This window comes from Hakea prostrata, chromosome 4 (assembly GCF_041222555.1).
Source record: "Hakea prostrata isolate BN-2017 chromosome 4, UWA_Hpros_2, whole genome shotgun sequence".
Taxonomy (NCBI): domain Eukaryota; kingdom Viridiplantae; phylum Streptophyta; class Magnoliopsida; order Proteales; family Proteaceae; genus Hakea; species Hakea prostrata.
Genome location: NC_142603.1, coordinates 13,717,079 through 13,728,679, shown reverse-complemented (window position 1 = coordinate 13,728,679; position 11,601 = coordinate 13,717,079). Strand labels below are relative to the sequence as shown.

At 35.7% G+C, this 11,601-nt stretch overlaps 1 protein-coding gene and 1 pseudogene across 1 annotated transcript; one reads left to right on the top strand and one right to left on the bottom strand.

Annotated features, from left to right (window-relative positions):
- Positions 1–3,321: 3,321 nt before the first annotated feature.
- Positions 3,322–4,459, top strand: LOC149018053 (transcription factor bHLH95-like). Its single transcript, XM_089153842.1, has 3 exons — positions 3,322–3,675; positions 3,869–4,258; positions 4,358–4,459. The coding sequence occupies exons 1-3, from the start codon at positions 3,322–3,324 to the stop codon at positions 4,457–4,459; spliced, it is 846 nt and encodes a 281-aa protein (XP_089009968.1).
- Positions 4,460–9,090: 4,631 nt separating this feature from the next.
- On the bottom strand, positions 9,091–11,401 carry LOC149018052 (U-box domain-containing protein 26 pseudogene; annotated as a pseudogene).
- Positions 11,402–11,601: the final 200 nt, after the last annotated feature.

The following is an 11,601-nucleotide window of genomic DNA, read 5'->3' as shown; positions in this document are numbered from 1 at the left end:
CTCTTTAAAGTAAAATTTGAGACACTCAAAATCAATCAAAATGCAAACTCAAAACTAATCAATTAGTAGATACAGAATCTACTCATAAATAATCACGAAGTCACCACCTTGTCTCCCAATTGTTTTTACATTTCCTATTGAAATTATCATGTATATCTGATTACTGTTGCCCCCTTGTATTACCGCTTAATTCCTAAAAGAACCTTGTTTTTTTTTATGAAATTATTGTTGCCTCCCTTAGTTCTAAAAGTGTTAAGCGATTGTTACGATTGAATTTTTAATATCTATTTTACCCTTTTATAATTAAGAAGGTCAAAGATAATATTACCCTCATTTAGAAAATAAAAATCATATAAAATAATTTTACACATATATTTTTATCATTTTGGATTCAAAAAAAAAAAGAAAAAAAGAGCACCCTATTGATAGTAAGAACTTCCTAAAATTATTAACACCAAATTAGACGATAAACAAATAAAAATCTATTGGAAGTAAAAACTTCTTAAAATTGATAACATTAAACTGGAAAGTAAATAACAAAAAATTAAAATAATACCAAAAATTAGGAATTGCTATTTTTCTTATTACTATATAAAAGAAAGAAGATTAGTTAGGTTTAAGTTTTTCCTGATTACTTAGGATAGTAATGTAATTTAATATAAAGTATAAATAAGTAATATAAAATTATAGGGTTAATTTAAAAGATTTAAATAAATAAAATATGCCATGTCATCATTTACCTAATTGAGTTTAACAGAAAGGGGCAACCAAGAATTGCAGGCAAAGTTAGATGTTGAATTAGTAATTTTAAAAAGTATAATAAATAAAGTAATAATTAAGCTATAGTACATGGGACAATAGTAATTATCCCTATCTATAAGTTTGTTCACATATTCATATTTATTTGCAACATTCTTTTCTCTAGTACTTGCTAAATTAACATTCTATATAAGCTTTTCCAAGATTAATAAAAATCATATAAAGATCTTTCTTACACTTTCTAACATTTTCATAAGTCTTCTAATAAGATAAATAGTATCTATCATAGATCTTCATGTTATAAAATCATGTTAGTTCTCTATAATAATCGATCATTTCTTGTCTCAAACATGTTTCAGTTACTATTTTACAAAATTTCATAATATAATCACCAATTTTATGCCAACAATTATTACAACTTTGAGTATCTCCTTTATTTTTTTTTAAAATTGGGACTACAATGCTTTGCATCTATTTATCTAACATTTTTCTTATGCTTATTATCTTATTAAACAACTTGGCTAGCCAAGTTAGTCTGTAGGTTTTGTAAACTCTTCTGCTTCTATTGGGATTTCATTAGGACTTTGGTGCTTTTATCTACTTTCGTCCTCGCTAGAGCAATTTACTTTAGACATAATTATTTATATGTATGTTCAAATATTGGTGCCATGGTGAATGGTTTTAATCATTTGAGTCATAGGTACCGGTCCTCAAGTATGCTCATTTCGGAGGCTAGAGAAATAAACTTCTCAACTATTATTGATGTCCTCATCATTTTCACTTTTAATACATCTAATAAGTTCAAGGTCTCTACTCTTCCTATCCCTTATGTTAGTTATTTTATGACTTGTTTTCTCCCCTTCCTTTGTACCTAGCTTATTATATAAATCTTCAATTTTTTTTGGCTAACATCTCCCGCAATTGTCTTAGGTTCATTTTTAGCCAACTTGTACCTTAATAGGTCCTCTATACATCCTTATTCTTTTGCCGTGTCTTAAAGCTAATTTTCTTATTTTTAATGGCTACTTGAAGAACACCATCTTGCTGCCATGTCTACTACATAAGAACGGTGTTTGCTTTTTATTTCACTCATTGCATTTTTAGTCACCTTCCCAGAGCAAGTAGTTATCTCATTTCACATCATACTAGTGACTCCCCTCAAATTCCACTCTCTTTGTTTGATTACTTCGCTGGTGAAATATTTCAAGTAATGTCCTTTTAAACGTCGCCACTTTATCCTAGTTAACCTTCACCTTTTATGAATTTTTGGAGTGAGCTACACATCCAAGATCACTAATCCTTACACAACAATTTACCTGAGCTTCTAGTTAGGAAAAATCTATTTGGCTTCTATAATGTCCACTCTTAAAAGTAATTAAATGCTCATCTCTCTTTTTGAAGTAAGATTTACGGTGAATAAATAAAAAACAATAATAATCTAAATCAAATTGATTGACCTTCCCTATTCCTCTCGCCAAAAAGCTTATCCTCCACATACACTAATGAATTACGGAATATCAACCAAAGAAAAAGATTCTTGCATCAATTTGGGGATTCCTTTTTATGTGCACCCATTGAATGATCAATCCGCCCTATGCTAGCACACAGACTCTTCCCACGCTAGATGACCTTCTATTGTCTCTTACCTACCTCTTTGCGTGATGCTCACGCTAGGATCATGGTATCTATTAACCCGATATTTAACTGGTTTTATTAATAATAAATGTAAAGACAAACTTACAAATATAGGTAAATGAAATTTTCAATAAATGTAAAAAAATAAAAATTCAACTAAAATCAATATTATATAAATTTTAGTTATAAAGAAAATGTACAATAATTCATGGAGTATATTTTGAAGAAATATGCTCTACCATTGAATTCATCAATATTTACTTGATGATGAATCTTCTTAAGGGCGCTAATGGATGGCTGACGCCCTTGTTGAAGTAGAGGACGTGGATCCAACTCTCTCTTTCTTTTCTTTTTTCCTTAAAATTTTAAAATATTTTTGCGATCTTATTTCGTCTCATTAGAGAGAGAGTATAAGAAGGAAAGGTTTGCATGGGAAGAAAGCTCTGCAACCATACCCTTATTCACAGCTTGAATTTAGGGCTGAAATCTTAACCCAAAAAAAAAGAACTTAGGGCTGAAACCATGGTTTCAAGAAAAAGAGAAAGAGGAAGCCATACCATGGTTGGTATTTGGTAATCTTAGTATCTACTCGATGGTTTGAGGTATTCAAATTTTTATCGCCCACAGATAGTGAAATGGGATTGTTTCGTTGATTGTTACGATATTTGTATCAATGACATATCAATTTCGATGGTGACCGATATCGGATCCGGTACCATGCAGAAGCATGCAAAAAAAGTAAGGAGGGAATTAGAGCCCCCAGAAAAATCCTAGAAGCAAGCCCCGGCTTTTCAGTAGTAACGGGCATTGGCAAATGCTTATCATCACTTATAAAACACCCTTCCTCTCCCAATCAAACTCATTCTTCCTTGTTCTTCAGTTTTTCAATTTGTCTCTCTCTCTCTGGCCAATTTTGTATCCACAAAAATGTCTGAACAGAGAGATCGCAATGAAAACCCACAGCGGGCAAACCCTTCAAGGGTTTTGTTTAATTCTGAAGAAAAATCTCGCATGAAACAACCTGCAGATATGAGCTTGAATATCCCAACTGCAACTGCACCGGCTCTAACTCTGGACAAGAGAAGACAGCGAAATGGGATTCACATAAATGAAAGTAGTAGCGGCAAAGACAGGAAAGAATGCAACCGCGAAGGTAGTGATCCTGATCACGTTAAGCCTGACAAATATGACCTACATATATTGATTGAAAAACGGAGGAGAAAGAGGATAAAAGATAAGTTCAGTACTCTTCATTCATTGCTTCCTACGCTTCCTGCTAAGGTAATAGTAATCCTTCATTGTTTCTACAGATTATTGTTCATGCATTCATAGGGTGCCAAAGATTTTCTTTCTAATGATTTGTTTTAAAACAGTGGAATTAACCTAAGGCATCTGAGTTTATACTTTGGCATGAATTAATGGCTTCTCTGACTACTTTCGTTTTGTGTCTTCTCCATTTGAATATTTATTTCAGGCTGACAAGTACACAATCGTGGATGAAGCCGTGAAGTCCATCCAAAGTCTAGAAAACACAGTTCAGGAGCTTGAAAAATTAAAACGGGAAAGACTCCAAAGTGCAGTGATGACCAACTTGCAGTCATCAAACAACGTTGCCAGCACTAGTACAAACCCATTCCCATTCAGCTCATGGGTTCCTCCTGTCCCAGTTTTCTTTCAATCATGGTCTTCTTCAAACGCGGTGTTGAACGTCTGTGGTACCGATGCGCAGATCTGCCTGTGCACTCCAAAGAAGCCTGGACTCTTGACCGGCATTCTTCAGATCCTGGAGAACTATAAATTGGAGATAGTAACGTTCAACATCGCTTCGGATAGCAATCAAGGCATGTACATGATCCATGCTCGAGTAAGTACATTCTCTCACTGTATTAAATTATCAATTTGAAACATAAATTTTTAGATTGATTATGTTTTTTCAGTTCTTTTACATGGGTTTTTTGTATAGGCGAATGTGGCTGCTGATCCATTATTCGAGACAAGACCTCTGGAGGAAATCTACAGGACAGTGGTCGAAGAGATAATTGTGTGGCTCTCAAGTTCATCTTAACTGCTCAGTAAGGAGGGAGAAGGTGGGAGAGGGAGAGAGATGTTTTTTTTTTTTTTTTTTGGGTTGTGGGGGTGGGAGATTGATGTTCATCGATCATTGCATAGGGTGTCGAGGATCTCAGTGGTCGTTAGTATATGGTGTGGGTTTGTATATATTTCAAGGTTGTTGAAAAAAAATGTTAGTTATTAATGGAATCATCTGCATTTGTGTGTATTTACAGAATCCAATATGAAATTCCTTCATTACCATAGGGAGAAAATAAATTCTTATTTTTGAGAAAATTTGTGACAAAATAACGATTATAGAGATTTTTCTTCATACATTTGTGCAAATGAAGATGGGAATATTAGACATTGCTCACCTGGGTGTGATCATACCAGCACTAGTGCTCTGGATCCCATTTTAAGTAGTTTAGTTCTGCCTAGCTGATAGGTTAATTCAGTAAGGAAGAGCCTCATTTATCAGATATTAGTTTTTAGCTTTCTTTAGGATTTACGGCGAACCGTTGTAGATTTCCTTGCATTACGCATTTGCATGCATCATGCACGCGCCATTAAAGTCTCCGCTGAACTCATGCAGAAGACGGTTTCCACAATAAAAGATGTAAATATTTTCTAGATCTTTAATTTAATAAATGCCAATCAAGAAAAGATAAGTTTTCCTTTTTTGAATTGAAGTTTCGATTTTATGTTATAAATAATATTTATTTATGGATGTTCATTACGTTAAAGAGATCATACCAAAATATGTAACTTTCAAATGAAGATCTCAACCATCTATATAATCTTAGCGATCTGCATTTCTTTAACCGAAGATCTTAGCAATCTATCATTCCATATCATGATCATCTCATTGTGTACGAGAATCATATATTGTCTTTCTTTGTAAACTCTAATATATCCATATAGAGAAGATGCTAGTTCTATTTATTTATTATTATTTTTTTACAATAAGAAGCTAGCTCTATTATAAATATGTAATGAATAACTCAATAGAAGGGTTGAACTCATCTTGTCCTAATTTTCTTTTTTATATTTAATATATCTTCTTTATTTCATAATAATACATTCATTTTAATGGAGTAAACTATTATAATTTTGTTGTAGATGCACACAATGTTCTCTCTATGTATAAACTTCTTCCTTGACCAATGGAAGGAGGGAGGGGTTCGAAATTTAAAATTATAAAATGTTAAAGGCATATGATTATATATCTAAATTTCTCTCCCCAAAAGTACAAGATTTATGGATTGAGAACTAAAAGAGCTTAAAAATTTTCTTTATAATAGCAATGGAGATGATGAGATATAAGATTCAAGTAGTACTCCTTTAGAATTATGAAAATTTAAGAATAATGTATTAGCACCCATTAGGACTGTAATTAAATAGCCAAATGTGCTTCCGATTTTGCATTCACATCTATTTAATTAAGAGAATTCTAATCTTATGAGTAGATTCAATATCCAACGATGGGATTGTGCATTTGAGTTCTTGAAGTTAATCTAATTTATACGCCAAATCCTTCATTGGTTGAGTCAAATTAGGAAATTAGAATTGTACCAAAATGAGTCAATGAAAAAAAAAAGAACACTAGCTTGAGAACGCTTGGAGAAGGATAGAAGATGAATTTTTGGAGAGATTAGCTGGCTTTGGAGACTTGGAGCTTGGGAATAAGGAATAAGTTTTTCTTCATCTTCTTTCAATGTTCTCGAACTCTTCTATATGTTTTAAATTTCTAGAATGAACTAATTTAATTTTTCTAGGAATCAGATATAGCTTAATTTTGAATTTCCACTCTTGAATTCATCAATATAATTCTAAATATTGTTTTCATTGATTGAGTTTTTATTTCTATTCTTAATGTTTTTGATTAATTGGCCACTAATCAACTGATTTGTTAATCATAATGAACTGATAGGGGATTTATGTGCATAGTTCATTGGAGTAAATGCCATGAATTAGATGTATAATAGAAATATACTTACGTGATTTGTATAGTTGTTACATAGGAATCCATAGAATTTAATGATCTCTTAGTTGTTTTAATTCACATAAAAAGATAGTGGATTAGCAATTGGGCGAATTTCTATTAGTACTCAAGAGAAACTAGTAGATTGGGAAGAGAATCTCAACTATCAATCAGAAAAGAAGAAGAAAAAAAATCAGATTATAAAGATGGATCATAAAAAAGTGGGAAGGATTAGTTATGGTGAAATATGACTTTTAGGTTTTTAGCAATTAATAAATCTCAATTTAAATTTCAATTTGCAATTTAGTCTAGGATAATTCACTTTCTTATTATTTGTCCGAATAAAATTGATATAATTAGTTTGATACTTACTCTATAGTCATTGAGGGAACAATACTTTCATCATTATATTACTTGTATGGCATCATACACTTGTATTGTTTATTTTTATAGCATAATCCATCCGAGAACTAATTGAATATGAATATGGTAGTATCTGCTCCAACTGTTTAATTATCTAATTACGTTAACATGTTGAAGGGGAGGATTGTGATAGATTCGGGCAAGAGCCGCCTTTAGCTTTGTTCAGATTTGTGTGTGTGATTATATCCAAAGCACTAGTGCAAATTTGGATCTCTTAATTAAATTATGTAATTTAGTTCTTTGGTTTACCCACATTCATTAGGGAGAGTTTTTAGGCCTGTTCTCTTGTACTTCTCCTTGTCCAATGGAAGGAGGGAGGGGTTAGAAATCTAAAATTATAAGATATTATAGATCTCTCTACGTGTTATTATGAAAATTTTAAAATAATGTATTAGTACCCATTAGGACTCTAAATAAATAACTAAAATGTGGTTCTGACGATTCTGCGTTCATATTTGACTCTCCGATGTTTATGACCCAGCCAAGAAGTGAGAGGCAAACCCTATATTTTTAGTCACCGGAAATGTTAAACATTAGAGATAATTATTATTGTTCCTTGCAATATGGATTAATTATTAAAAAGACGTTACTCTTTATGAAATTACTATTGCCCCTTGCACTATAGCTTAATTACTAAAAAGACTTTGCTCTTTATGAAATTACTATTGTTCCCTTGCTTTTTATGGTGTCAAGAAACCATTTTAGTAGGATGTTTAATGTCTATTCTACCCCTCTAGAATTAAGAAGCTAAAAGACAATATGGATCTATCAGATGAAACTAGGTTTACCAAAAAAGTAAAAGAAGACATAAAATGCTCTTTTATGAGGAAAAAAAAAATCATCTTTTTCAATTATTATTTATTTCAGAGTTTTGGAATAAATCAAATATATCATGTCATTATTTAACTAACGGGAACTTAACGACAAGGGGTATCAGTAATAATTAGCAAAGTTTAAGGTTGGATTAGTAATTTCAAAAAGTGTATGGGATAAAATAGTAACTAAACTATAGTACAGGGACAATAATAATTATCACTAGACATGAATATCGTAGAAATTGTTATAAAAATGGAGAAAAAAAGGGACAAGATTTGATGCAGTTCACCCGATCCTCATGCCAAGCATATGTAGTGCCCGTAGCTCAAACAAATGTAGTGCTTAAGGCAAAGTTTTAGCAATCAATGAAGGTTTTAAGCCTGCAGGCATTAGAGATGGAGAAAAGGTGCCATTACTAGTTGAGCCTGACCTGGCGAAGGCAATTTCCTTGTGGCTGATTGGGGTTCAAGAGAGACTTGTGGGGTTGATTGTAGAGATTAGAATTATCAACTATGGTTTATTAGGCTAAGGCCCCAAAACTCCTCTATTCTATATGGGTAGTTTAAACACCCATGGCTGGTTCAAACACCCATCAAACACCTCCCTTGAATTCTAAGCTTTGGACTCAGAGCGCAATATCCTTCAAGTGCAAATTCTCTCCATCCAACTGCCCATTCTTATCAAAAACAAAAACTGCCCATTCTTATATTACCTCGCCTTCACAGATGATGGGTTTATCCATATACCATGGGCAAGGTTGTATCAAACTCAATGTGAAGGTGGGAGGAAGGGTGAACACCCCACCTGGTGAAGAGAATCTGCACTTCTATCTTTCTAATCTCTGTTAGACATGAAGCAGGTTCGGCGCCTCTCGATGGAGCATATCTCCCAGGTAGTACCTAGTGAGTTACTAGAATTTGACACCTGTAATACGCAAATCAAATGACTTGAATGCAATACCCACATTTACCCTAACTAAAACCCAACCCATGTAGTTCCTCAAAAATGTGAACTATTAGGGTTTACCGCTAAAGCGAAGAAGCTGAAAACGCTGCTGAAGGTCACCGTGTTTTGAGGTGGAGAGACTCTCGTCTTTTATTTTAGTCGTTGTGTTTTTATGCAGTTATCTTTTGTATTTCTTTCTTTTATTTGATAAATTTTCTTTCAAGTTCATGAATGCAAATTTTCAGCTTCTTACAAAAAAGTAAAAAAAAAAAAAAAAAAAAAAAAAAAAAAAAAACCAAATCCATTTAAAAGGCCCAATTTGGAAAATTTCAACAATTTTATTCCATTGATTGCAGACGCGTAGAGGTTTCATCCCAAGATAAGATGCATTGCCCGACATCTTGTCTGGTCCTGTCTGGTCCCATTGCTTCAAAACTGCCATTCTCGACTTGTTAGGAGATAAAATAATCTTCCCCGCCATGAAGAAGATCCTGGAGAACACTCTTCAGCTTTACAAAAGGAGGGGCCAAGCCCTGGAGAGACAAAGGGATTCATGAACGAGAATTAGGGATTTGAAGAACGCGGAAGCTGGGATTCCAAATCGGGTTTGAAATCGTTTTCACATGGGTTGGTCTTAGACTCTTTAGATAAGGTAAATATGGGTATTGTATCTAGTCGTTGCATGGATTAGCAAATTATAGGTACCAAATTCTGGTAACTCATTGAGGAGCTGAACCCCACAAGGCAAGGGCGTTTCAGAAGATTTCCGTGAGAAAAGGAGAAAGAAATCCAGCAATGATATGAAAAGGATTTGTCCTTACCAAAAAACATTAAAAAAGAAGATTTGTCAGAGGAAAACGAAGAAAAAGATGAAGTGATTGAATAAATAAATTAAAAACTAAAAAAAGGATCTTACTTTAGCTATTTCCATCATGGAAGGAAGAGAAGAAGAAAGCGGTAGAACCACTTTTGCTTCTACTGTATTCTTTCCTCTTTTTAAACTTGTAGTCAAAGCAGAGCAGAGAATTGATTCCGACTTGGCTCGAGCCAGGAAACTTTAATAGATGTAATCATATGAAACAACTGAAAACCATGATCATCTCTAATGGATTGAATACAATTCGGATTTCCTCCTACTGAAAATCTATTCTTGTTTCTAAATGAAAATAAAAAAAAAAAAAAAAATTCTTACTTACAAAATCTGAAAATACAAAGAGATGTTCTGTTTGTCACTGTCTATATACCAATAATCTCAAACTCATCTGGGTAGACCTTCAATTATCATTCAACCAGACAGAATGAGATCTGAGAGAGAATTTCAAGGAAGAAGAATTATCAAAACAGAACAACATCAGTGCCACAAAAATCGTCAGAATTAGCAATCGAATGATCAGCCCATAATTCCCTGAGAAGCTTTAGCAACAATTGTGCCTTGCGCTTGGCTCGCACCGTGCAATCACTCTGCACCAACAGCAAGAGTTGTGTCACCACCCCACAAGCCACTGCATCTCTCTGCAACTGCTCCGACGCCGAGCAGAGCGACAGCAGAGCACCCGCCGCGTACTCCGTCGCTCTATCCGATATTTTCAGTATGATTTTCACCAGAATCGGAACGGTCAGCGAGTTGGAAGCGAAGGCCGCACAACCCGCCGGAACTCGGCACAGCAGCTCCACCGTCGCCAGAGCTCGCTCCGCATCGGACTTCTCGAAATCGGGGAGCCGGTTGACGAGTGCCTCCACCGCTCCGGCATCCACCGCCTTGACTCGGTTCTGCTTCGCTAGGCATAACGTGAACAACGCCTTTATCCCAACCTTCAACGCTCTTGGGTACGCCAAAGGATGATTCAAGATTGCCGTTATTCCTTCCAGAACGCCCTCAACATTTCCGATCGTGACACGATGCTCCATGGATTGACTCCCCGTGACCGCCATCTCGAGAAGCGCAGCCGAGTTGACTCGGACTTCGATGGACGAGTGGGAGAGCATGGATGTAAGAAGGGCGATCCGATCCGGTTGAAACGCGACCGATTCGCATTCCGATTCGGCGAGGGGGAACATGACAAGGAGAGCAAGCGAGTCGTGGATGAGATCATCAGATGCATTTGAGAACACAAGGGAGAGGAGGAGGGAGGTGGCGTTGAGAGCGGCGATGACGGAATGGTTCTTGTCGGAATCGCGAGCGAAGCCCTTGAGACGGCGGAGAGCGGAGCGGCGGATTTGAAGCGGAAGGGAATCGGATGAGACATGGGAGAGGAGAGTGCGGATGAGAGCCGGATCGACGGGTTGTTTTGGAGTTGGTATCCGTTGAACGCCGAGTGAGCGATTCGAAACGCACCAGTCTTGGATGAGACGGCGGAGGGTGTGGTTGGGGATGAGCGTGAAATCGGAGAGTTGGGATCGGGTGACGGGGCAGGTGGTGTTGCCAGTAGCGACCCACGTCTCGATGCTGGACCGGTCGTAGGTCTGGCCCGTGCCAACCGTGACCGGATCGCGCATGAGCTCCAGAGAAATTGGACACCTGAAGTGATATGGAATTTGAACTCCCACATCTAATGGTTCTAAGCTTCCTGGCATTTCTGCTTTCTTTCTTTCTTTCTTTCTCTTCGTCTGGTTCTTTTCACTAAAATTCTACTTCTCCTGCAGATCTCGCGAGTCTCTAAAACCGAGACGACATTCCAAAGTACAGGTTTAACAGAAGCCTGCCTTGCTGTTTCCTCTGAATTACCTCTGCAAATTCTTTCTTTCTCTCTGACAGAGAACCACCCAGATCAGCTTTCCCTTGCCCAGATATATATATATATATATATATATAAATGGGAAAGTTGGAATTACTAACATGAACAGTTCTCGAAGCACTGCTCTTATCTGACTTCACACGTGTGCCCACTAATTTCAAGAAGAACCTAACTCTTGCACGAATTTAACACTGGTCAAACATTTTTTTTCCTTATCTGGGGGCCACCACTTTTTGTTCAATGAAATAAAGCCTT

What these genes read in the sequence shown, in the direction of transcription:
- LOC149018053 (XM_089153842.1), top strand. Translation starts at nt 3,322, where the DNA reads ATGTCTGAACAGAGAGATCGCAATGAAAACCCACAGCGGGCAAACCCT. An exon ending in TTCCTACGCTTCCTGCTAAG is followed by an intron (nt 3,676 to 3,868) that starts GTAATAGTAATC and finishes TATTTATTTCAG; the next exon opens with GCTGACAAGTACACAATCGT. An exon ending in TGTACATGATCCATGCTCGA is followed by an intron (nt 4,259 to 4,357) that starts GTAAGTACATTC and finishes TTTTTTGTATAG; the next exon opens with GCGAATGTGGCTGCTGATCC.